The sequence below is a fragment of the Cibotium barometz genome, chromosome 2, assembly GCF_041138505.1.
Source record: "Cibotium barometz isolate CiBa-2024 chromosome 2, ASM4113850v1, whole genome shotgun sequence".
Lineage (NCBI taxonomy): Eukaryota > Viridiplantae > Streptophyta > Polypodiopsida > Cyatheales > Cibotiaceae > Cibotium > Cibotium barometz.
The window spans coordinates 38,269,065-38,297,023 of NC_141047.1; the positions used below are offsets into that span (position 1 = coordinate 38,269,065).

Genomic DNA, 27,959 nt, shown 5'->3' on the forward strand with positions numbered 1-27,959 from the left:
AGCATATATTGATACCAAGCTCTACACCCAATATTAGGCACTGATGACGCTAGTGGGGATGTCGTAGTATCTAGTCCATACTATGCATGATGGACTTGATGGTTTATTGTCTTGTGGATGATTACCATGAGGTTATAAATTGCACTTTCTTATAAGGTGAATTTGGGCATGTTCCTAGATTCATCTAGGTATATGTATATCCAAATGTCTCTGAAGCCCCTCGACTGAATCTGAAAGGAGGATGATGTCATTTGCATAGAGTAGTAGGGGGATCATATGCCTACCATTGTGGAACCAGCCCCGCCTAATGTGTCAATGAAGCTCGAGATCTCATCAATGTAGAGGCCAAAAAGAGCGGGTGATAGAGGGCAGCCTTGTTATCACCCCAATAGTGCTGGAAATCTCTTGCCACATACCTCATGGGGCTCTAACTCGTCCGATAATGCCAGATGGATTCATAGAGGGTGATGATGATCCAAACCATGTCAGATTGATCATTGGACTCCTATCTCTTGTAGATAGTGTAGGAGGTGGGCTCGGGGTACAATATCAAAAATCCACAAAGCAGGAGTAAATCCTCTGATGTCATGTTTTGCCTTCCTTGATGATGGCATGGAGGGTGAAGATGTGGTCAAGGATAGAGTAGCTCCTTCCAAACTGCATGTCTTGATGTTCTACATCCCTGTCTCTCATCAAATGAACTGAGGTCCGGCTCTTGCACCGATCAGTGGAGTTTGGTAAATATGTGACCAAGCATGATCGTCCTTTAGTTATTAGGATCAAGTGGATCTTTGGCTTTGAGGATGGGGGTGATAATGCTAGTGGACCAAGAGGGTGGAAATCCTTCACAAAGGGCTCTATTGAGCATGTAGGCTAGTAGGGGTGTCAGTGTATCATCGGCATGTGAGATGTACTCGGCTGTGAGTCCCTCGTAATCCTGGGCCTACCCATTAGTGTACAGATGGCCTTGAGGACCATACCCTTTGTAAAGAAGGTGGAGGTGGTGGGGTGGAGATGTGAGGTGGGGGCATAGGTGACTCAGAGAGAGAAATATATCTTCTATTACGAAAAAAAAAGAAAAGAAAAAAAAGAAAGAGATAGAGATATTAAATGTCTACTAAAGACCCAATGGGCCCATGAGACCAAAGTGATACAATAGTGTCCATGGCATATCTCATCATGGAATGGAAAATAAAATAAAAACAAAACAAACTATCTCATTGGAGTGATATAAATCTGTCCATGGAAATCTCATCATGGAATACCATGGAGAGAAAGAAAGAAAGAAAAGATATATTAACGTCTATGGAAGGCGAGATTGGCCTAGGAGACAAATCTGTATACAACAAGTCCATGTCTTGAGTATCATGGAAAGAAAAACTGAAATGAAAAGCTAATCTTAGTCATATGCAGCTCACTATGCAGTCACTGTCTAGCATGCTATAGATGTACAATCATGATAGGTAGTATACTACTAATTTCACTCAGTGGAGATGGTGGGGTGTAGTACATCATACATGGGGCATGGGGCAACGGGGACTCACATCTGTTGTGCCCTAGTGTAGTCTCTGGACTCTCTCCTCCATAGTTATGCAATATCATGCCTGGATCTGGGCAGACTGGGCCTGATGGAGAAGTGGTGGGCTGCATCCGGGGAGTCGCGGTCTCTTGGCAGCTCTGATCTCCAAGGCTCTCTGTAGTGTGAGCCCTTGTCGGGGGGAGAGAGAGAGAGAGAAAGAAAGAAAGATATATTAAGCGTTTACTAAAGACCCAATGGGCCTATGAGACCAAAGTGGTACAATAATGTCCATGGCATATCTCATCATGGAATGGAAAATAAAACAGAATGAAAACAAAAATATAGCTATCTCACTGGGTGATACAAAACTGTCCATGGAAACTCGTCATGGAAAACTAAGAACATAAAAACATGGGAGCAACATCAGCTCCGAGTAGATGGTATACCACTCTCCAAAATGTCAAGCATGGGCCTTGTGAGACAGCCGGAAAAAAGGGGAGTCCAAACTCTACTGAAGGGGGGGTAGGCGGTCCATGTAGAGCCCGTATACTGAGAACCAAGTGGAAACCAATGCATACCATACTCTAGAGGGCCCCTCAAGTGCTAGCTGTCTGGAGGACTCCAAGGCAAGCCTCGGGTACCTGTGGGGATCCATGTGACTGATGTGATGAAGGTACGTGACTGTCTGGAAGAGTGCCTCCACTACCATCGGGGCTGCAGCAAACTCTGCCTGGATAATCTGGTGTGGGACTGATGGTTTGCTGCGGATCATATGGGAGAACATCATGACCTGGGGCCTCTCAACTCGCTACCAATCCTCATCGGATAAATCTGGCCCCAGAAAGCTGCTCCATACATCAAGGCTGGTGTGACGAGGGTGTCAAAAAGCCAGCCCTTCGTCCCGGGCTCTTGGAAATGTGCCTGGAAGCACTGCTGCTCATGTAAGCTCAAGGCTGCATATCCCCGCGTCACTTTGGCATGTGCTGCGGGAAGCATGGTAAAGCGTGGGCCACTGAAAGTGACACCAAGGTAGACATAGGATGAGACAATCTCCACAGGATCCCCTCTATATGTGAAGCTCAATCTGGATGTGACGGGGCGGGAGGTATTGAAGACCATTACCTTGGTTTTACCAAGGTTAACAGAGAGGTCCCGCTGAGTGCAAAAGTCATGTAAGGCATCCAACTGTCTCTGAAGCCCTCCGCAGAGGAGGACGATGTCATCTGCATAAAGTAGTATGGCGATCAATATGCCTGCCAGTGTGGGACCAGCCCCGCCTAATCCATCAATGAAGCTCGAGATCTCATCAATGTAGAGGCTGAAAAGAGTGGGTGAGAGAGAGAGAGAGAGAGAGAGAGAAGATATATTAACGTCAGAGAGAAAGAAAGAAAAGATATATTAATGTCTACGGAAGGCCAGATTGGCCTATGAGACAAATCTGTATACAACATGGAAAAAAAGACAACATAACAAAAAAAACTAACACTAATCCCTAGGTAAATGTAGATATGTATGGATCATCCTCGTCATCCTCGTCATGGAGGATCACTATCCTCATCATCGTGGATACAAAGTGGGTGTAGAGGTTCCATATCCACTGATTGTTTCTCTGGAGTATCTCTAGGTTCTGAAGCTGAGAGAGAGAGAGAGAGAGAGAGAGAGACAGAGTTGAAATTTGTTTGCTTTTCAGGCTGAGCATGTCGTGGGAGGAGGTTAAGGTCTATCCAATTCCTGCTGTATTATATCTAATAAAAAATATCTTGCAGGTGAGGCTTTCTATTTGTATTGAAACCAATGATATTATTCCTATATGTTTGCTGGTATATCAAAAGTTTTTTTGAGGCTAAAATAAAGAGAAATAACTGTACGATCAGAACTTCTTGATATTCAAATCGGCTTAAGGTTTGCACACACGGTAGATGTAGGTGCAGGCTTGTGAGGCGTTATAGCTGCCTAGAAGTACCGGTGTATCACAATGAACAAGACAGGAACCCTGGGCAAGGAAGACGCCGGCAAAGTGGGTGTTGGTAGACTCCAGAAAGGTGGCAAAGTGTTCCAACTTCCAAGGAAGGGTTGATCAGAAGCATATCATCAGAGGGGCTGTTTACAGATGTCATAAGCAGCCTTGTGTTCCTGAGCAACTGTAGGTGGCTGCACTGAGGCTCTGATTTTCTGCAACCATGATCACCGCAGACTGGGCACCTCGATGGCTGAGCTGAAGCATGGCGAAAGGATCCATGGGAGCGCCCGACGACCGGCACCCTCCTGCTTGCGTTGAAACCCCTATCCGCTGGGCTACCGCCCCTGTGGCAATTCTCCTATCCTTTTTTGGACCATCAGTTCTCAATACTTCTATATTTCTGGGATCTCCTTGATTTTAGAGGGCCCTTGATTTGACAGTCAAGTGAAAGCTCTTCCAAATTGCATTTCAAGTCCATTCTTACAACATGGAAAAGAAGCATGCAACATCAAACTTATATTTTATGACCATATGGGAGACCTTCCACCTAGGCTCAATTCAATCGTCTTGAATCATGCCATCTTATTGTTTGTAATTCCTTTGGTTCTGTGGAACTAGCCCACACTCAAGGTCTTGATTCTTTGTGTACAAACTTTGTTTTTGATCTGCAAGATTTATGACCACATGCGTCCAATGGGTATGCATATGTGAAAGTGTTCACTATCAATATTCTAGCCCAACGATGTAGATCCACCATGACATGTGGCCACTCATCAATGATGTAGTTCATGGGCTGCAGGTGAGACAAGGTCTGCTATACCTATAGGTTGAAGAAGGCCATGACTGGCTGTCCTTAGACAATTCTGTAGTACTTTATTGCTCAAAAGAGAAAATATCTTTGGTCTTGTGTGTTAGAATGGAGCACTGTGAGAGACAGAATGTGCAAGTACAGAATGAGAGAAGCACACACGCAGGTTGACTAGCAAACTCTAAGGTAAAAGTACATAACAGAAAGGGCCTATATATGTGTAGCCCCTAACTAGCACCAAGTTTAAAATATATCATGTGGCATCTGATCCAACAGTCATGTTATTGTTGGAAGAGTCATCCTCTCTGGCTGCCACGTGGAAATAGTTTATCCCATATGCGTAAGCTAAGGGTACTTGACCATAGAATAAAGGGGGAATTAGCCCTTGGCCCCCCTCCATCCCTCCACAAACCTTTGTGGTTCACATGGGATTGGAGCAAGGGGGGGCCCAGCCGGCAGTGGCCATCCGTGTCTGTTCTACGCCTGGGATCTCCTTTTCAACATGGTATCAGAGCTGGTGCTCTGCCTTGCCTTGCCTTGCTCCCGCAGCCCCGCCTGTGTGTACAAGCTGCTGGACTGAGCCAAGCCAAGCTCGTAGTAAAGCCTCTGTGCCCAAGCTCGCCACGGCCTCTGAGCCAAGCTGCTGCAGCCATGAGCAAGCCTCCGTCGCCTCTGAGCCTAAGTTGCTGTCGTGCCTCTGAGCCAAGCCATCAATCTGCTGTAGCCTCTGTTGGTGATTGTTGTGGAGCTGAGTTCGACGCCAGGGGGGTGTTGGAAGAGTCGTCCTCTCCAGTTGCCACGTGGAAATGGTTTATCCCATATGCATAAGCTAAGGGTCTTTGATCATAGAATAAAGGGGCAATTAGCCCTTGGCCCCTTCTATCCCTCCATGAACCTTTGTGGCTCGCATGGGATAGGAGGAAGGGGGGGCCTGGCTGGTAGTGGCCATCCGTGTCTGTTCTACGCCTGGGATCTCCTTTTCAACAGTTATAAACTGCAAACCATAGTCTATATGTGACGCATTGCTAGGGGAAACCGTCACCAAACTAGTGGCAATGCCTAATACACATTTTCAGTGACATCTGTCACAATCCCTTGTGTGATAGAAATGTGGATGTATGGAGTCATACTGGGTTGTTTCTAGCCAAGAAATCAGCAAGTTTCCCAACAAAAAACAATCTGCACTTGTGGATTGTCATGTATCATAATCACCAATCTGAATCACTGTAACCATATAAGTGAATGTCACCTCCTTTGGCATAAAACAATCCAAGTGACTATGTGGCTTGGAGGTACTTGAAGATCTTCTTTCTACAGAACTCTATTGTTTTTTGTTTGGCAACTCACCGATTTCTTGGCTTAGCAAGAAACAACCCATTGTGACTCTGTACACCCACATTTTCATCACAGGGGGATTGTGACAGATATGTTACTTCAAATGTGTATCAGGAATAAGTATTAGTTTGCTGACATTTCCCCTAGCAAAAAGTGTCACATTGTGTCCCCTCAATGAGATGGGCTCCTTAGTCCTTGTGAGAACATATCCAAATAGTCAATGTGGATTGGGAGCAGTCGATGGTATTTTGCAACCACTTGTGTGGCACCTGGCCTGTCATGTGACGTCTTCGGCGCACTTGCATGGCTGTACCTCTCATTGTGCTCGTCATGTAACCTAGGGTGGCATGGTATTCTGGGACCAGTTGCTGTTCTCGTGCAGGCCCCTCTACCTGAAAAATTGCCATGCTTCCTCATCTCCTTCCCTCCCTCCCTCCTTCCCTCCTCTTGCCCCCTCTTCCCCTCCTCCTCCTTCCCTTTTGCCTCTTAGCATGATAGGCCATGCTATAGTTAAATGTGAACCTGTGGTAATATATGGTTTTGGCGTGTTTTTGCAGTATTATATTTTCTTGTTTGTGGATGCACCAAGCTACCAGATCTTGAAGAATCTGAACATCATTACCACGGGGGTGCTGTACAAGCTATTCCTGAAACGAAGGTGGTATTTCATTGCTGTAGCCACTTCCATTGAAATTTTTAAGCTTCTAAGAGATGTATTTCTACTACTGTCCTAATCATTTCTTTGCAAACACTGCATATTGCACATTATGTCTCTCAAACAGGCTGACTGCAATTCAATGGGCAGCTTATGCCCTTCTGGCGTTGGGCTGCACAACTGCACAGCTGAATTCCTCGTAAGTTCACTCATTTTTTTTGCATGGCGTGTTAGAAGCTACTGCTTTATGTGGTTGCATGTGAGGCTAAAATGCTTACATCCATTCCAGAGGTGTGTGTTGTAGATACCTCAATTCATACTAAAACCAATACACTGTGATTTGGTTTCTCTTCAGGTCAGAGCATGTTCTGCAGACTCCTTTTCAGGGATGGGCTATGGCAATTGTAAGCATTGATTGAGGTGTATTCTTTTCAAATTTTGATTAATGTGATGGTAGCTGTGGATCAATCCAAGCCTTTTGTTTATAGCCTTGCCATTTAATTCGTCTCTAGGAAAGCATTATCAATTCCTGGAACATAAGCTCCTAGGATATAGCTTCCTCAAGCCCTCATAAGCTCCTAGTATGCAGCTGCCTCAAGCCCTTTATTGTTCACATTGGCGTCCTACATTGCCATAGCAATCTATATTGGGCCTTGGCTCCATGCCTCTGCGAACATGTGAGCCGCTGCAGACGAGAGGCCCATGGTAGTCCATTTCCATCTTGTTGGTGTCTTTCACTGTAGAATGACGACTATCTGAATGTAAAGGGCACATACATGCTGACTATCTGCAGATATTCAGATACATAGCCTTGCTTTTTGCTGAAGTTACTAGAAGTGCTTGCTTTTGGCCTCTTTAAGCTTTACTACACATTCTGCAGCCTTGCTTGAGCCTTATTACACATACCCCTAGTTACTCATGTCCAACTCTATGCAAAATTGGAAGGCTTAGCAACCTTAATCTTTTTTTTTCTTTTCCAACAAAAGATCCTTCATTAGTCAAAAGAAGACATCTGTCTGGTGACCAGACTTCAACCCTCCAAAGAGGCTAAATTAAGTACAAAGAACCCCCATGAGAGGTCTATGAAAAACCAAAAAACATAAGGACGGGGAGCTCCCTCTCCGGCTTTCTTCCCTCGGAGGGAGGCTACAATGTTGGAGGGGGTGGAACAAGCCACTTTGGGGACCTATAATTGGAGTTCAGTCTGTCCCTCTCCCTAACGTAGAAGGGGCCTGGACTCCGGGTGTGCAAGAAGGCTGCACATCACTTGTGAGGTTCTCCCAGCTCCCCCAAAGAGTACAAATGAAGTCCATCCAAATGATGCAGATCATCTCTACTGACGGGGTGACGGATTGTGCCAGGTAGGAATGGTGCTGATAAGCTCCCATTACTGGCTTACACTGGCCTCATTGGGGACTCCGTATTGAGGAAGCAGGAATGGCCAAGCGTGTGAGCTAAAGGGCGAGAGATGTGCCATCCTCCTCGTAGAGTAGAGCGGTGCCCACCTCTATGGCCCATGCAATCACACCCATGTGATAAAGTGGAGAGTGCTGTGTTCGGAAGTGCACAGCCAGAGAATCCTCCATCAGACCTGTTGAGCCTTTGGGCAGTCCCAAAAAGAAATGTTGCTGAGGCTCCACCATTGGGGTGCCACAGCAGCTGCATAAAGCTGGCCAGCTTGTGAGGCTGCAGTGTGCAAGAAGCCAAAGGAAGAGGGTGATAGAATGTGCAGCGGAAGAAGGGAAAGTGGAAACACAGGAGAGAGAGTGAGAGAGAGATGGAGAGGGAACATAGGTGAGAACCTACTCTCGATATCATCATCCAAAGGAATACATGTCCCAAGCAAGAGGGGAGAACCTCGTATGTGAGGGACTGCAGCAAACAATGCTAAGCAAGCAGTGAGTAATGAGGGAGGCATGCCAGCTATATATATGCCCATATGAAGGCAGCCGACTGGTGATAAAGAACCTCTGGACTGTTGGTGCTCGTGAGGAAGAGGCCATTGAAGGCTGATGGCAGCTTAGATGGAGCTTTGGCACACTCAAGCCTCAAGAACTTGTGCAGTGAACACTGTGCACACTCCAGAGGAGAGATGGAAGAGAGCAAGTGTGCACAACAAAGATGGAGGAGAGCAAAGATCACTCAGCAAACTTCGCACATAAGCCTTTAGATAGGCTTTTTTTAAAACATTAAAACTTAAAACTTAGAACCTAAGAGGCAAAGCCTTCCAAAAATTTCTTCACGTCCCCGAACACCCCCCCGTCCCACAAATTTAAGACATCCCCTGATAGGGGACGGCCGTCCCCTTGTGAGGGATGGCACATGGGACGTCCCCCCTGCAGAGGGACGCATCCCCGTGTGAAAGGGAGGCCGGGACGACGTTCCCCCATCCCTAAGGCCCTGGACGGGCATCCCCTGTTATAAGCTCGGTGCCTCCTCTGAAAGAGAGACCATACTCCAAGGTACCAGATAAGTATCAAAGAACCTTGAGAGCGGCCTACCAAATTGAATGTCAAGGAGTGGAAGAGAACTAACTGAGAACACTGACACTGTAAGAAATCGGGCTTGGTATAAGTCAAGTGAATAAGAGAACCCACAAGCCTCCGGTACTTCGTACTATCCTCAAAGATAGGAGTAGAATCTTCTTGGGAAAGCTTGGAGTTAGGATCCATCAGATAGGAAAGAGAATGACACTCTGTCATCCGAAATGTCTCCAAGAGCTGTTGTAGATATGTGTACTGGCTAAGGAAAACTCCATCAGGATTTTGTTAGACCCCCATACCAAGAAAATAGTGGAGAATCATCTCGAAAGTGTGAGCTAAATCTGACCGGAGCTGTTCAATCTTGGCAAGATGAGAGCTAGTGATCAACAAATCATCAACAAATAAGACGATCAAATAGATCAAAGCATCCTGAGCAAAGACATAGAGATTGCTGTCTGCAAAGCATCTCTAAAAGCCAAGGGAAAGAAAGAATGCATCAATCTTATTATACCATGCAGGGAACAATCCTCCGTCGCACAGAAGCAAGATGAGTAGGAGAAGCTTAGGGTGGAGAAACTTGGAGTGAGAAATTGGGGGTGGAGAAGTTGAGGGGGGTGGGGTTGCCGGGGAAGAAGAGGAAGGACGAGGAGGATGAGGAACCTCTATGGTAAGCACGAGGTGAGACTGGGAATCATCGAACGAGGGTTCAACAAAGTGAACATTGTGGGAAATCACTAAGGACTTCTTATCCGGATCCCACAATATGTAAGCTTTGGATTGAGGGATATAACCAAAGAATTTGCACTTCCTAGATTTGGGATCAAATTTGGTCCTAGCAAAATTAGGAATACGAGCATAGGCATCATAGCCGAAAACTCTAAGATGTGAAATTGAAGGTTTCTGTCGTGGAAAAGCCTCTTCCAGTGTCATATTAGTAACCGCTTTTGTGGGAGAATGGTTGGTGATGTAGCGAGTAGTGGTCACAGCTTCTCCCCAAAAAGGAGGAGGAAGATTGGAAGAAGTGCGCATGGTACAAGCCATCTCCTAAACAGTCTTGTTTTTGCGTTCAGCCACACTATTCTGTTGTGGAGTACGGTGTGGAGAATTGACGGCCAATACCTTTCTGGGAACAAAAGTTGTGGAAGGTTTTGAAGATGAATTCTCCTCCATTGTCCGAACGGGTTGTTGGAATGGATTCTTTCTCCTCCGCTTCTCACGCTACCACATGGCAGTCTGCTTTCCCACATAGTGGGTTGGGGTTAAATTTACCCCACTATATGGGAAAAAAATGCCCTTGGTCTCCCCTCTATCTTGCACCTTTATTGGTGGTCTCAGGGGATGCTTGGGTGTTGGGGCGGGGGGGGGGGGGGGGGGGGCAGGGGGGACCTGGTTGGTTGATGGCCATCTTCCGTGTGTTGCGCCTCTGTTCGCTTGATGCTCCGCCTTTCGCATTCTTTCATGGTATCATAGCCTTGTTGGCTCCTGCTGCTCGGCCTCAATCATCGCATCAGGGGGGTGTTGGAATGGATTCTTGCTTCTCCGCTTCTCATGTTGCCACATGGCAGTCTATTATCCCACATAGTGGGTTGCGGTTAAATTAACCCCACTATATAGGGCAAAATGCCCTTGGTCTCCCCTCTATCCCCCACCTTTTTTGGTGGTCTCATGAGATGTTTGGGTAGGGGGGGAGACCTGGCCGGTTGATGGCCGTCTTCCTCGTGTTGCGCCTCTGTTCGCTTGGTGCTCCACGTTCCACGTTGTTTCATGGACTTGTCGAACATTCTATGTAGTTGCATTCTTGAACCATAGCCACCCACTCTTGAAAGTGGAAGAAAGCCTGAGATTTTTCCACCAAGAGATACACCCAAACTTTACGTGAGAAATCATCAATAATACACATAAAGTACCTATTGGCACCACCTTGGGTAGTAGTCCGCATGGGAACACATAATTCCATATGTATAAACTCGAGGATGTGAAAGCCCGATGAGTAGCGTCGTGAGGGAGAGGCTCTCTGTGTTGCTTGCCATGCAAACAAGCCACACAAGTGGAGTGGGAGGGTTTCAGTTGCAAAAGACCCTCAACTATTTGCTGAGAAGATAGTTGCTGAAGAGAAGCATAGTTCAAGTGCTCGTTAGCGAGCATGCCACAATGTTGTATCCACCTAAGCTACCAAGGCATGATAGCTTTGAAGAAGTTGTATAGCAAATGAGAGTGTGACTCATTCAAATAGCCACCAAAGTCCTTCAACTTGCAAAGAGCGCCTTCTTGTACACTTATGGCAACAATTTGTAAGGTGCTGGTGTCAATGACCTCGAGAACTGAACTGTCAAAGTACATGCCACAACATTTCTCTGCAATCCGAAACATTGAGAGCAGATTGCTAGAGAGCTTGGGAACATAAAGCATATCTTGGATGGTAGAAGGCTGGCCAGGAGAAGAGTTAAGTCGCGCGTTACCCACACAAGAGGCCTCAAGGTTGAAGCATCGCCAATGGACACCTTTGGGGAGCTAGGTTGAATATCATGAAGAATGGACCTGTCATGAGCCATGTGAGTAGTGCACCCATTGTCGACTACCCAATCCGTAAGATGTGAGGTGGCAGGATCAGGTGAGTATGTGGGAAGCTCCCCAATGCCGATGAAAATAGTCTCCATGTCGGAAGAGGATCTCTAGGATGGGTTGTTAGACGAAGAGGTTTGATTGATGGGCTTCTTTGCAGAACCACCTTCTCTCTTCTTCTTGCAATAGTCAGGGTGAATGTGACCTTTGTAACCACAATAATGGCAAGAAAGATCCTTATGAGTAGGATTGTTAGGAGGTTTAGAGTCAACTTTGTTCCTAGTGGAACCTTAGACTGCGATTTGCCTTGGCCCTTGACCTGAAGAAGGGTCTCAGAAGCACCCTAGCTTGTTTTCTTCCTCGTAGCTCTATCGTGAAGCATGCCAACAACAATATGCAGATTGGGAGAAGAGGAATGAAGTGAAATAGTATCACTAAAAGATGAGAAAGTTTTCGGCAATTTGGCGAGGAGCCAATGAACAAAGTCTTCATCAGTAGCCTTGCTCCCCAAAGAGTTTGCCCTGTATGTCCGGAGCTCTGACAGAAACTCAGTACACAGAACTTTGTATGAATGTACGCTCTCATGTGTGTGTGTGTGTGTGTGTGTGTGGATTCATCTAGGTATATATTACCAAAAAAAAAAGAAAAGTGTGTGTGGATTCATCTAGGTATATATTGCTCCCCAAAGAGACCAGTTGCTTCTAGATGGTAACAAACTCCGTGATGGAATCCATGATGTTGGCAGTATCAGAGATCTTTAGGTTGGCAAGCTGATTCTCCAATGCAATCTTCTAAGTAGAGTTCGCTCTACGATACCTCCTTTGAATGGCATCCCACAATTCTTCTGTGGTCTCATCATCATTATCATCAAATTGATGAGAAACATATGGTTTACAGTTGAAGATGATGAATGCATGTGCCCGATGGACAACAAATGTGATGGATTGTGACGGAATGGTCGCATTGATGATGCAACAAATAGGTACAAGTAGGTATAGAATGTACGGGTGTGTAGGTACGAACAGTACGTGCAAGTATACATGTAAGCGTTGGAGACCCGTGAGCAGACCCTTGTCCTTGATATCGACTATGCTCCACCGCCATGACCACGAAGACTTCCTCCTTGTCATGTAGATGACTTGGCTCACCAAGACCACCCACACCAAGGCTCTAATACGGATTGTTAGGATTAATGCCCAGGGGAGAGAGACAAAGAGAGCTTACGAGTAGCTACACAAATGGATTAACAACATATTAACACGTAATCAAAATTAATGAGAGATTAGGAATTAAGCAAAGGGATTAATGGACATTAATCAGAGTCGTGGACAAAGCGTACATTTTTATTAAAGTAGATTGTGCCTTTATACATATAGAAAGTTTCTACACATAAGCCAAGTGTAAAGCTATAGGTGTCCTAGGCGGTGTCACTTACTAATAAGTGCACCCATCTAAGAGTGTGTTTCTATGCACTTTATTTGATCCTAATCTCCTAAAAACATTTCTAACAATCGGGAGAGGCGAGGCTATGGGAGTGTGCCAATCCAAAGAAATGGCGGAGTTGATGTCGAGGCTAAGGGTGAATATTCCTTCCGAGGCCCTCTAGCCTTTCTTACTTGTTGGGGGGAAGTGGACCATGCATAGTCACATGGGTCGGGGGACGGGAACGGGGACGGGGAAGGGTTTGGGGATTGGGAACGGGATGGGTCTGTGGGCATTCACCTCTTCCTACCAAGACCAACCTAAACCCTTGCCCCCAACACGGACTGTTGGTGCTCGCGAGGAAGAGGCCATTGAAGGCTGATGGCAGCTTAGATGGAGCTTTGGCATGCTCAAGCCTCAAGAACTTTTGCAGTGTGCATTGTGCACATTCTAGAGGAGAGATGGAAGAGAGCAAGTGTGCACAACAAAGATGGAGGAGAGCAAAGATCACCCAGCAAACTTCGCACATAAGCCTTTAGATAGGCTTTTTTTAAAACATTAAAACTTAAAACTTAAAACTTAAAACCTAAGAGGCAAAGCATTCCAAAAATTTCTTCACGTCCCCGAACCCCCCCCCCCCCCCCATCCCACAAATTTAATATGTCCCCTGATAGGGGACGACCGTCCCCTTGTGAGGGACGGCACCTGGGATGTCCCCCTTGGAGAGGGATGCATCCCCGTGTGAAAGGGAGGCCGGGACGGCTTTCCCGCGTCCCTAAGGCCCGAGACGGGCGTCCCCTGTTACTATGGGACCATGTTCTTGCCCCACCTTGCTCGCTTCTATGTGGATGAGTGGGCATGCCTACAACACTTGTGTCGTGGCCGAGCCTCCCTTCAACGCCTCCAAGAGCAAACACTTGTAGCACTATAGACATCTATGTCATGTGTAGTTGTGTGTGAACACTCTAGGACCAATCGGGGCACTTTTTCTCTCACTTGGAGGTTTTTTTCCTCTCGTGCAGAGGAACACCCTCTATTTCACTTATGGGGTATCCTTATCTTTGTACTTGTACTTGGTATACTCACTCCAAGTAATATCTAATAGAGTTGTGTGCCATCTCTATCTCACGATTGCTTCACTGTGTATGTGTGTAGTGTGTGCTCCTACTGCTAACTCTTATGCTAACTCTTATACAGGTTCAACATTTGGTATCAGAGCAGGCTTTACCCTTTCTAGGATCCTTCGGTTATCACTGTGTGCTTTGGGTTCTCCTGCGTAGCTACGGTTTTTGTTGAGCTTTTGACAACACACGTCTTTGTGCTGCCTAGACCATCAACACAGCTGTGCGACTAGCTGTAACTTCCGGAGAGCCCGGGGGTTTCACAAAACACTTGACCATTAATGCAATTAAACACTTAAATGGGCCACAAACTTAAACATATGCCACTTTATTGAAAAAGAGAGAGGTGCACATTTGACACTACAAATGGGCTGGAATGGGCCGCGGACCCCCCCCCCCCCTTGGAGTATTTTTGGTACAGTAGTTACAGCCCTCAAATCAGTTGTTACAACCGAGGTCACCACGAACGTTTCCTTGCTGAAACGTTTCGAAACGATCTATTTTAGAATGAAATGTTTCAAATGTGGATAGGTGCACAATGAAACGGTAGATCGAAACGATATATGCATGACAATATGAAAATATATTGCTATAATGTCACCATTGAAGAAAGGAGAGCAAAAAAGACACAAAAGAAGGGAAGTGAAAGGCTTAAAAATTTAGAGAGAGGTTAAACCATAGAAAAAATCACAAATTTTTGTTCCACATGAAACGAAATGGTTTCAGTGATGCGCACGAAACATTTCAACACCGAAACGTGAAACGAGTTTCAAGGCCACTAAAACGAGTTTCATGGAGTGAACCATGATTACAACCCTCCATTCAGCTGGTATAGTACATAAATAAGCCGGTATAGGGATGGTGTAGCCATCAAGAGGCTAAAAAAATAAAAAAACATTTTGTTGAGGGGAGTGGAGGAGTGTAGGAACTCTCCACAAGTAGTAGTTGACAAGAATGCGGGCAACAAACATGGTAGAGGCTAGTGTGCAACAAGAGAGTCTCCTCCATATGAAGAGAGAGGGCTCCAATTTATAGATTTGGGCCTCCCATGAGCTAAAATGGCAAGAGAAGGCTATAATGACAAGTGGAGAGCCACACAATAGCTGAAGTGACAAGTGTGAGGCCACTTGTCTCACTTTGATCCACTTTCTAACAAGCGTGAGGCCACTTGTCTCACTTTGATTCACTTTCTTGCCCCATGTCCCAATCTAAGAGATGGGTCCTTCCATAAATCTTATCTCTAAAAATATCCCAACTGGTAGGCTATTTGTCATAGGTACTTTGTCAACTCTTGGTATTTGCTCAATTCCATATGTAATGACGTGAACAAAATTTCCATTGGAGTAGGGCCAAAAATAGCAACTCTCCTAAATTTTAGGAGTGTGATCCTTTGTATTCTAGGGTGATCTCCCATTCCCAAAGCTTGTACTTTCCAAATATTTAGATGTCCTGGAGTCCACCAAGCTCCTTTCATGCTGGGAAATGTCCAGGTTGGTGACACCAGCTAGCAACCAACACAGCTACGATCAACTAGTTGCCATCTCCACGTGCTTGTTGCTCTGCCTGTTGCATATGCTGCATCACCCACCAGCTGCTCATCGCCGCCATCTTCTCTACCTTCTCCACGAAGCCATACATAAAAAGCATCTCACCCAAGGTCTAATTTGAGATCTTAAATGAAGTGTGTATACACTCACTTATAAATTAGTGTTAACTCCTAAGACTAGGTTTATGACCAATACTTACCACCTATCACATGCAACATAACCATGTCAGCAGATAGTTTTACACGCACGGTTTGCGGGCGGGCGTCCCCTTACCTGGAACTATACATTGGTCAAGCAAGATAAAAACAGAATGCAATTTCAATTGCAAGCAAGCACATAAAGATGCTATGCAATGCAACATTGGTATGGACAATCTCCGTTCATGAGACTATATCAAAATAGACGTGCTCTAGGCAAGTACACGAAGTACCAGACCCAATGCAACACCAATCCACCAGGCATTTCCGAGCATGTACACAGAGGCACAAGTCCCAATGGAAAGCCAAGTCCACAGTATCACATGAGTGGTATAATCCCCGGCATATACAACTGCCATGGACACCAGTCCAATGTAAGTCCAATGTACATACATAATAAGAAAGCACGGGTGGACCAATTGAGTGGCCACTTCCAAATAGTTGTCCGCAATTGAAAAGCATCCAAATATGTCCGAAGCACATGCGGGCAATCTCTGAAGAACTCTTCATCTACCCATTTAGCATCAATGGAAAGAGAGTTCTTAAACTTCACAAGGTAATGCCTGACAACCTTGCCTGCAGAAGCAAGCTTGCATTCCTTGTGATGCACAATCTTCTCTGGTTGCAAGATCTTCTCAAGCTCATCCACTTCTAGTTGATCTTCAATGACAGTTTCACTGGGCTCCGGCCCTACATACGTGCGAAGGAGACTCACATGAAAAGCATTGTGTATGTGCCAATGACTAGGTATTGCCAATTTGAAAGCCACTTCATTGATCTTCTCGATCACTTGAAAAGGCCCATAATACCTGGTTGTAAGCTTAGGATATGCACCCTCTTTGCCAGGCCTCTTTGCAAGTCTTGCTTTCTCAAATTTTAGCAATACCCAATCATTCTCTTTAACATTCAATTGGCTTCTATGCTTGTCGGCATCCTTTTTATGCTTGTCTTGTGACCTTGCAATGGCTGTCTGCACCTGAGCAAAAGCAATATCCAAGTCTCTTACATACTCATCAGCTGTAAATATCTCATCCTTTGTACGAAGGATGGGTGGCAAAACCACCTTACCATAAACAATCTCAAATGGGGCCTTTCCCGTAGATGCATGCACTGTGTTGTATGCAAATTCCACAAGCTGTAAGTACTTCTCCCAAGAAGACATCTGATCCGCCACATAACATTTCAAGAGATCCAACATGGCTGAATTTGCAGCCTCACTTTGGCCATCCGTTTGAGAGTAATAAGCTGATGAGAAGTCCAATTTGGTACGCATGTTATCAAACAAGGCCCGCCAAAAGAGACTTGTAGTCTTGGGATCTCTATGCCCCACAATGGACTTCGGCATTTCATGATGCTTGAACACTTGTGCAAGATATATTTTAACCATATGCTCAGCTTTAATGGTCTTTTTGACCGGCAAGAAGTGAGCTTGCTTGCTAAACCTGTCTACAATTGTCCAAATTGCATCATTATCCTGTTGGGTCCGTGGCAAGTCCATAATGAAATCCATTGTAATACTTTCACATAGCTGTGTGGGAATAGGCAATGGCTGAAGCAAACTTGGTGCCTTTTGCCTATCAAATTTCACCTTTTAGCAGGTGATACATGCAGGTACATGTGCCTTTATGTCCTTCTGCATACTTGGCCAAAAGAAATACCGCTCAATCATGTACGTAGTAGTCATTATGCCTCTATGACCAATATATGGAGGAGCATGGCACTCATCCAAAACCTTTTGCCTCATGTCAGACACCACACATAGGCAATTATCTTTCATGAGATAATCCTCTTTGATCACATATGAGGCATGTGCATGACCAGCCATCAAATCAGCCCAAATAGTGGCAAAATCAGCATCCATATGATACAAATCACGCATGGCAGACAAGTCCCCATGAGAGGCAACCAAGATAGCTGCTGCATACGGCTTTCGTGAGACAATGTATCTACCACTACATTCTTCTTTCTTGGGGTGTGTAAGATCTAAAAATGAAACATAGAGAGAAAATTGGCCATCCTCATATGCTTCTCTGACAACTTAGTTTGGGTAAGAAAATATCTCAAACTCTAGTGATTTGTTGTCACAGTGAAATCAGTCTCAAGAAGGTAATGTTTCCATATAGTAAGTGCATGAATTACAACCAAGAGCTCTTTCTCATAAATGCCAAGAGATAGCTCTGCATCATACAATCTACGGCTCTCATAAGCCACGGCATGTCCCTCTTGATTTGGGACAGCTCCTATGCAATTTACAGATGCATCACATTCCACACTAAAAGACTTTTGCAAATCCGCAATAATCAACACTGGACTATGAGTAGTTGCATCTTTCAATTTGAGGAATGCATCCCTGTCTACATTAGTCCATTTGAATGCGGCCTTTTTCTTTGTCAAATCATGCAAAGGAGAAGCAATCCATGCAAATTGCCGAATGAGCTTGCGGTAGTAAGAGCATAATCCAAGAAAACTAAGGATCTTATGCACCGAACTCAGTTCGGGCCAATTCCGAATTGCATCAACCTTTGCAAGATCCATCCGCACTTCATCTTTGGACACAATATGCTCAAGATAATGTATCTCTGACAAGAAGAACTCACTCTTCTTTGCATTTATGAAGAGTTTATGCTTACGGAGTTCTTCAAAAACAATAGCCAAATGAGCTTTATGCTCTTCTTCAGTCTTCGAGAAGACTAGGATGTCATCAAAGAAGACACGTGTAAATTTCCTGTATCCACGGAATATGCGATCCATTATTCCATTGAATATAGTTGGAGCATTTGTAAGACCAAAGGGCATAACAAGATACTCATAGAGTCCAAATGCTGTCCTGAAAGCAGTTTTGTGTATATCCTCAGGCACTACACGCACTTGATGATACCCACTCTTGAGATCAATTTGGCTAAAGCATGCTGATCCATCCAACTTGTCAAGAATGTCGTCTATGCGTGGAATCGAAAACCGATTCTTGATAGTAAGCTTATTCAAAGATCTATAATCCACACATATACGAAAGGATCCATTCTTCTTTTAAACCAAGAGGACGGGTGAACAATATGGGGAAGAGCTTTGCTGAACCAAATCCTTCTCAAGAAGCTCATTCACCTGCTTCATGACCTCCTCTTTTTGGGATGCACTTACATGATAGGCTGGCCTATTAGGTGGTGAGCTACTGGGCACAAGATCAATGCGATGATCTTTTAGTCGTATGGGTGGCAACTCATTTGGTAACTCATCAACAAAACAATCATTGTAGTCTTGCAAGAATTTTAACCTATCATTACTAAGAGTGTTTACATGTATATTATTTTCCTCAACATGATCTTGTACCAGTGTTGCTATGCGTTTTTGAAACGGCAGGTATGAAACGGGTTTCATACGTTTTGAAACATTTCATAAAAGGTAAGAAACGGGTACAAAAAGGTTTCATACAAAATAGAAAAAGCATGTATATTTTTAACTTGAAATATACAAAAGAAAAAACTGTTGACATAACTTATAAGAGACCACATTGAATTCATTTCAATAAAAACAAAATACATGTAAGATATGATGATATCACAAATCACGTGGGTGATCACTGATGACTAAACAGAAATCAAAAGGATCACCACGTGGGTGATGAGTCATGACTCAAAATCCAAGATCAAAATAAATAACATGTCCAAAGTTCAAACTAAATAACATGTCCAAATAAAATGATACTAGCAGCTGCTAGCTACTATCTGCATCCTCATGCTCATCCTCATCTGCATCTTCTGCCTCTGTAGCCTCACTCTCAAGGTCACTGCCGGTAGCCGAGTCCTCAAATGCCTCATCCTCTAGAGGTGCAAGTGCACCACTAGTACTAGCCTCTCGAGAAGATCGTGTAGTGCGAGCCGGAGCCATGATCTCCTCATAGAGCATAGAATAGATGTCTCTCTCCTCTTGAGGAATGTCGGGAATCTCCTTGCACTTCATGATATCAATCTTATCTGGATTCACTTGGCGAGGCTCAATGGGATGACCCTTTTGTTCTAGCAATCAGAGATTGCAATGACAAAAGACAAGCCTCTCCAATTGTGCTGTGGAGAGTCTATTTCTCTTATTCGTGTGAAAAAGAGCCAGCTCCTCTCACAAGGCCCTGAACTGCAATCCTGGGAGAGAACTCTCAATGCAATCCGTCTCTACATTGTACAAAAAAGAATGTTAAGTTAGAGTCAAAAAGAGAGTAGCATTTGAATGTAGATTTTGAAAGAATAGGAGACAAAGATACAAGATTCAAGAATCAAGAACCTTACCAAGTTGGGTGTCCCAATACTGTATTTCTCCCACCAAGACACTGGCTCCAACTGTGTCTCCCTGAGCCATGCAGTAGCTCGCCCAAACATATGGCTACTGTTGCGGTAAATGAGAAGCTCATCCTCGAGCTTTCTCATAAGTTGTATATCACCTCCCACTCCCACCAACTTGGTAATGTACTCGATCCATCCTAACTCTAGCTCCTCATTGAGGTATTGCTCCTCATTCCTCCAAAGGGGATGCAAAATGTGAGCAACAGCATGGATTGGCCTATGAAACCAACCCCAACGCCGATTCCAGATCTCCTTAATATCTTGAACTCTACATGTGACATACATAAGAGATCAAGATTTATAAAATAACTTATAGGAAGACTCAAGAGAAAGACTCAAAGACTAAAGTTAAAGCCCAAGGGTGAGCACCTGTCACGCGACAAGGTAGTGAAATCATTGAGAGCTTCACCAATTCTGTCCATGAACTCATAAAGCAGCCCAATGGTTGTGAGCCGAAGGACACTATACATGGGCTGAAGTGCCTTCACAAGTTCCTCTGCATCCTGCCACCAAGTATCTCTCATGACCATACGAGAGAATGCTATAGACTTGGGCTCATCCTTGTCCTCCCATGCTGTCCATTCACGACACACAATAGTGCGTAATAAGCCATGTCGCACTCTCACTAGTCTCTCCACCACAATAAACATATATGCAAACCGAGTTTTGGAGGGCTTTAGAAGCTGAAGATCACTATTGGCCATATACATGCTCAAAACCTTTGGCCTCTTTGTGACAAAGTTCACCATGGTAGATGCGGCTGAAAATACATGGCTCACCCAATCAAGCTTCCCCACATCCTCAATCATCAAGTGAAGGCTGTGTGCTGCACAAGGTGTCCACACAATCTTGGGGAACTCCTCTAACATCCTGCCCATGGATACACAATTGGACCCATTGTCTATGATCACCTGCACAATGTTATCAGGCCCAATTTCATTGATTGCTTGGCGCATGTGGGACATAATGAACTCTCCTGTAACCACTATCCCTGGCACCGATGCATCTATGGCACGAATAAACATTGTGCCTTTGCAAGAGGACACAAGAATGTTGTACACATTTCTCTTCCGCACATCTGTCCATCCATCACAAAGCAAAGTACAACCATACTTTGCCCAAGTGGCCTTGAGAGGCTCCATCTCCATCTCCATAGCCAGTTGCTCCTTGCGAAGCTCAGTAGTGCGCAATGTCTCGTAGGAGGGGCCATCCCACTCATACCCAATGCGAGAGATAGCTCTGATTGCCTTTTTCCATCGAGGAGTCCTGACAATGTGGAAGGATAATCCACATGGAATAAACAACTTCATCAACTCCCTCGTTGCCTCTTTCATGGCAGCCTTTTGCATCCCGACCTGCACATGTCCTTTCTTGAACACTGGAAGACTAGTTCTTTTGGCTCGAGGTGCCGAGCTAGAACCACCTGCAACACCACCTGCAACCTCACCACTGGTATCTTCCTCTCTGATACTGCGAGTGCTCTTGGAGACACTTTGACGTGCTTCAAGCTCTCCCAGATTGTGTATATCCTCAAGGGGGATACCTAGTTGCATGGCCTTCCAAGCCTTGAGGCTATCATAGATTTCTTGTGGCACATGCTTACATAGCCCGATGCCAAAACCCTTTGTTTGTGACAAATGTGCCTTCAGCCTCGTGACACTGCCATGGTGCTTATTAGCACAAAAGTTGCATTTCCACTTTCCGGAGCCCGAGCCACCATATCTAGACTCGAAGGTGACATTGTTCCAAAGAGAATCACCTGTTCGAGGCATCCTACAAGGCTGGGAGAGCATATAGTGACATTAGAGAGAGATACACCACCATCTTCAGTGGACATCCCTCACTCCGCCAAATGCTTTGCGGAAATCCACAAAGGAGCAGTATAATCTCCTCTTCGGCGCCCTAGCCTGATCAATCAGACATCTCAGAGTGAATATATGGTCAATAGTGGAGAAAGCTCGTCGGAATCCAGCCTGCCCTGGTGCTCGCAGTCCCTCCTCCTCTGCATATGAGCTCAACTCTGCCTCGAGCAATGCGCCATAAAGTTTGGCCAATGTATGGCCAATCATGATAGTCCTGTAGTTGTTGGGGTCTAGCATGTCTCCCGCTTTGTGGAGAGGCACGATGGTGTGCATAGTCCACTCAGCTGGTAGGCCCTCCACTAGTGCCCTATTAAAGAGGTGAGCAACAAAGGGTGCGAGTGTGTGAGCTGCATAAATAAGATGCTCACTCTGTATACCTATGTGGTCAGCCGATCTCCCATGCTGTAACCGGTGGATAGCTCTGTTAGAACATGAAGTCAAAGTGAGTGTTCTAGTGTGTCTAAAGTGAGTTTTATGTCTAGTCTTTGTGTAAGTGCCATGTGGCATATTGGGATTTATCCCATATACATGTGACACTTAGAGTGTGTGTGCCTATCCTATAAAGGCATTGTACTTTCTAGTCTTATAAAATCAATCAACATCAAGCTCTCTTGGTCTACATGTGAGTACTCTTGGTTATCATTGTTTTGCACTTGTATTGTCATTTCATTTCCATTCCGTTCCGTTCCTGTGCCTTCATGTGGTATCAGAGCCACTGCTCCTTTGCTCCTAGAGATTGAGGAGAGGGAGGCCAAAAAGAGAAGCCATGCCCTCTCTCTCTTTCTCTAAGTGCAAGAGAGTATGCTCTCCTCCATCTTGAAGACCTCTACTACCTGCTGCCCGTCTTCTCCAAGTGGCTGCCCCGATTTCTGCTCCACGTTTGCTCCAATTGCTGCCCACCATCTGCCCCAACGTTGCTGCCCTGCAAGCCGCTCCTGTCTCTTCTACAGGCCGCTGCTGCTGTCCACGTTTTGCTCCATCAGGCCGCCTCTATTGCTGCAGATTTGCCCGCCATATTTTGCCCCGATTCTGCCCTGAATCCAGGCCGCCACATTCCTGCGCGTCTTCTCCAACAGGCCATTGCTGCTGTCCACGAATTTCTGCAACAAGCCGTTTGTTGCTGCCGCTCCTGTTCAGGCCGCCACACTCTGCTGTCCTGCTGCTGCTCCTGTTCAGGCCGCCACTCTGCCCAGCTGCTGCCCGTAATTTTCTGTTCGAGACAATGCAGGAGCTGCCCCACATTGCTGTCCTGAATTGATGCTGATCTGTTCGTGATGATGGAGCTGCCCACGAATTTATGAAGCCGCTGCCCTGCTTTATCTTCAACAGGCCGCTGCCCTGCTTCATCTACTCCATGGAGTCCTCGAAAACAAGTGCCTTCATTGAAAAGTTCACTGGTAAGAACTTTCCGACATGGCAAACAAAGTTGCGTCTTATCCTTATGAAAGACGGGGTGTGGAATGTTGTTTGTGGCAAGGATAAAAAGCCACAATCGGATGAGAAGAAAATTCTACACTGGGAGAATTTAAACGACAAAGCCCTTTCTCTCATTGGTTTGGGTTTGGGTGATGAAGTTATTCATCATCTTGACTTTGATTCCACTGCTCAAGAATTATGGGAGAAGTTTGAAGGTCTCTTTGGCAATAAGGTAATCAATTCTAAGGTCTTCCTCCGTCAAGAATTCTTCAAACTCCAGATGAAGCATGAGGACTCTCTTCTCGCTCATCTGAATCATATGGAGTCTCTCATCACTCAACTTGCTGCGTTGAAGGCCCCAGTTGGGGATGAAGACCAAGTCGCGGTGCTCCTCACGAGCATTGAAGAAATTCCTAAGTATCGGGAGATTATACCAGCATTAAGAGTGGCAAGCATGAGCTACCATGACATGGTTGCTATGCTTCTTGATCATGAAAGAAGGCATATTGATACTCCTGACGCCAATGCACTATTTTCTAAAGGGAGGTTTCCTAAAGGGAAAGGTAACTTCAAACCTTTCAAGTGCACTTACTGTGGAAAGCTTGGTCACACCGAAGATCGTTGCTTCCAGAAGCTGGCCAAACAACAATCTAAAGACCATGCCAACTTGGTTGGGACTATATCCAACGAAGACGAAGACGATGCAGACACCTCTACTCCAAATCATGCTCTCACTGCTCACATCCAAGATCTCTCTCTTGATGAAGAGGTCTATGCACCGGATGATCTTGACTTTGTTTTTTGAGTGTGTTGAAGGTACTCTGCCTTGGGAGTCCCCCTAAAATGAATGCAAATAAATCATGTGTGTTGAGTCAATAAAGGTTCACAGCCTTGGATTGTCCTCCTAAAATGTTGTAATCTTTCCTGTTTTTTTCGTGTCTGACTCCCCACCATTCTGTTATGGAGTCAGGAGGGGGATGTATTGTGGAGTCATGTATTGGCTTTGATAGGATCTCAGGTTGCTCCAGTTGTCTAGACCTCTGAGTTGTTCATGCATCCATGCATGATGAGCCTCTGAGCCATGCTTGATGAGCCTCTGAGTCATTTGTACCATGCTCACTAGCCTCTGAGCCATGCTCACTTGCCTCTGAGATTGTGTGGGAACTATGTCTAGTTCTAACTTGGAGGTTGGTAGTCCGTCATTGCCATGTTCTGTTCTTGGCTCATTCCAGTAGTCTCTCACCTTGCCTTCATCGGGGGGTGTTAGAACATGAAGTCAAAGTGAGTGTTCTAGTGTGTCTAAAGTGAGTTTTATGTCTAGTCTTTGTGTAAGTGCCATGTGGCATATTGGGATTTATCCCATATACATGTGACACTTAGAGTGTGTGTGCCTATCCTATAAAGGCATTGTACTTTCTAGTCTTATAAAATCAATCAACATCAAGCTCTCTTGGTCTACATGTGAGTACTCTTGGTTATCATTGTTTTGCACTTGTATTGTCATTTCATTTCCATTCCGTTCCGTTCCTGTGCCTTCAAGCTCTCTCTACCATCGAGGCAGTAAAGAAAGTAGAGGTGGTGGTAGGGCGGGGCTCTTGTGGCTGTGGTATGGGCGGTTGGTGAGGGATATGGTAGAGGCTCTTTGCATATGTGCGTGGATCCTTGATGGGGGTACGAGGGCGAGGCTCTCTCATCCTACGCCATGCAGTGGCTGGCTGTATCTTTGCTCACGAGAGAGAGAGAGAGAGAGAGGCTAGAGCATTAAAGTTCAAGCTATGGAGCTTGAATGTGAGGGAAAGTTGGGGGAGGAGGGCACTTTAAAGGAGTTGCTCAAGAGCTCAAGTCTATAACCAAGACAAGCCAAAAAAAAAAAACGGTCGAAAAACCGTTTTTTTTTTAAGTTGAAAACAAGCCACTTCTGCAAACGGTCGAAACTACGCCAATGGTCATTTCATACTATACGATATCGTACAAAATCATACCGTATGGATCGTACGGTACGAATAGGTTCGTACTGGTATGAGAAACAATCATGCTCACGCGTGACACCCTACTACCTAGGGTAGCAGGGCTAGCTAGTAGCCACCAAGGGCCTAGCCTCCTATTGTATAGTAATGCTTCAACACTCGTCACTATCCATCATGGCTTCAAAGTAGTGGGATGAGGTTGATAGCAGTAACAAATATTCCAATTTCTAGCAAGGGAGGAGCAAGGAAGTGGGAGTGCCGTTATTGTGGTAGCGAGAAGAATGGAGGAACGGATAGAGTCCGGGCCCATCTCATTGGAGAGAAAGGCCACGACATCAACTTTTTCCCTCTCATTCCAAATGCAAAGAAGGTTGCTCCAAGAGGCCATTAGCACCTATGGCACGACTTATTTCTTCTTCATCACAGCTTCATTGGATGCACCCAAACCGGCGAGACCACAAGCACCTATCGCACTAGTTGTTTCTTCTTCATTAGGCTTAGGAGGAGATGGAGCCCCCTCTTCCACTCCTTCTAGGGCTTCTCATGTAGGGCCCTCTACGGTTCTTTCTTTCTTTCTACGGTTCCTTCTCGTGCTCCCGTTCCATTAGGCAGGTAGGCACAAGTAGATGCAACTGTTACTTGTTTCTTCTATAGTTGTGGCATATCTTTCAATGCTGCAAGATCTCCTTATTACAAGGAGATGGTTCAAGGTTTGGTCCCACTTTTGAGCCACCAAGCTTTGAGGCTTTGAGGACCAAGCTTTTGCAAGATGAGAAGGCATCCATTGAGCTAGCATTGGAGACTATTTGGGAGCGGTGGGTAGAAGCGTGGGGTCCCTCTCATCGGAGATGGTTGGAGCGACACAAGGTCTCGCTCGATTCATTGTTGCATACCCACGGGATGGTGTGAGTCATACTTTGTGAGTTCCATTGACAACTCTGAGGGAGGGAAGACCGTAGAGAGACTTACTGATATTTGGAGTGAGGCCATTGAGTATGTTGGGGCCTCAAATGTCTTGCAGTTTATTGGAGATGTGGAAAATGCCAATAGGGTAGCAAGAGCAATCATTGAAGCACGCTATCTCCACATTTGTTTTAGTCTGTGCATTGCCCATTCTTAACAATCTCTCGAAGGACATTGGGAAATTGCCTTACTATTTTCATATGCAGATGCCTTGACAGACAGGTTTGTAGTTGGATCAGCTTTATGGTGGGAGGATTATGAAGTTGACACCCTTGAGTTGCAGCGGTTGGCCATTCGCATTCTTTGACAGGGGGCTAGTTCCTCTCCTTGTGAACACTTGTGGAGCTCATTTGGTCACATAGCATCAAAGAAGAATCGCCTTCACATAGCAAAGGTGAATGATCTAGTCTTTGTTAATGCAAAGTTGCGTTTGCTTCGCCTTGGCATAGCAAAGGCGAATGATCTAGTCTTTGTTAATGCAAACTTGCGTTTGCTTAACAAGGTTGCTGGGGAGTTTATGGAGGAGTGACGATGACTCAGTTGGTAGTCACAAAGCAGAGGGAGATGCACTTGATGCGGATTCTGGTGAACAGGAAATCAATACTATCCAAAAAAATAACACATGGGATCTAGTGGACTTGCTTTATGGCAAGGAGCCAATTGGTACAAAGTGGGTTTATAAAGTCAAGAGAAAGTTTGATGATACCATTGCTAAGTACAAGGCTATACTTGTTGCCAAAAGCTATGCATGGTAGAAAGGCATAGCCAACAAATTTATGCACAGTCTAGGTACTAAGCATTGGCAAGCAATTAAGCGTATCTTCCGTTATCTTTAGGGCACTCTAGATCTTGGCTTGTTTTATCCCGTGGGTGTTGTGCATGGGGGCCTGCCGCGGGGCGCCGGGGGGCAGGGGGGGGTGGTGGTGGTGGTGGTGTGTGCTTCTAGTCATATGCTTTTAGTGATTCAGACTAGGCTTAAGGCTATGACACCTGGCAATCAACTAGTGGGAACTGTTTTTTTTAGCAACTATGCATATCTTGGTTGAGTAAGAAACCCACTATTGCCACATCTACTTGTGAGGCTGACTACAGGGTAGCCTTCATTGCTACGGTAGATTGTGTATGGATGTGGAGGTTACTTGCAGATCTTCGTGAGTGTTAGCTGTACAAAACACATAGAGATACATTATCACAATGTCAGGGAGAGGCTTCATGCAAGGGAGATCACTCTAACGTAATGCTTTACATAGGATAACATTGCAGATCTATTTACCAAGGCATTGCCTCGAGAGAAGTTTGAAGCTTTCCGCAAAGCTTTAGGCTTACTCTCCTATAGAGAGTGATCTGCATCCTTGTATAGGTTCACATTACCACTACAGGAGGGGATTTGAGGGCATAAACTTATATGTAGTGCTGCTGCCTGCATGTGAACATTCACTAACTCCAAGTGCATTGTTGTCCTATGGGTTTCTTCCCTGGACATTTGGTATGAAATGACGCCTAGACCATCACTTGTACTTGTTACCATACATGGATGTGTGGAGAGCAGGGAAAGACACGACTGGGAATAGGCCTCTCCTCTTGAAATTTTCAGATTTGGCTGCCAGGCTGGCTTTCCTCAACAAATGGGCTGTCCTTAAAGGTCAGCAAGTCTTTGGAGATGACCTTACACCCACACAGGTAGCCCATTGTCATGAGGCGATGAAGTACATGAGGCTTGTAAGGCGGGCAACTGGGCAGTGTACAGAGATGGCCGGGTATCATATCAGAATTCCATGCCAAATAGGGATACGAGGCCTTTGAGGCCAAGC

The 27,959-nt window shown here is 45.3% G+C and overlaps 1 protein-coding gene across 2 annotated transcripts in view; it reads left to right on the forward strand.

The window, feature by feature from the left end:
- Window positions 1-27,959, forward strand: part of LOC147641032 (CMP-sialic acid transporter 2-like) — a 67,322-nt gene that overhangs the window by 23,375 nt on the left and 15,988 nt on the right. For both annotated transcript variants that reach the window (XM_086817596.1, XM_086817589.1), the window contains exons 6-9: window positions 3,210-3,285; window positions 6,180-6,280; window positions 6,405-6,476; window positions 6,633-6,681. In XM_086817596.1, coding sequence (XP_086673722.1) covers window positions 3,210-3,285; window positions 6,180-6,280; window positions 6,405-6,476; window positions 6,633-6,681 — 298 coding nt within the window. The remainder of the gene's footprint in view (window positions 1-3,209; window positions 3,286-6,179; window positions 6,281-6,404; window positions 6,477-6,632; window positions 6,682-27,959) is intronic.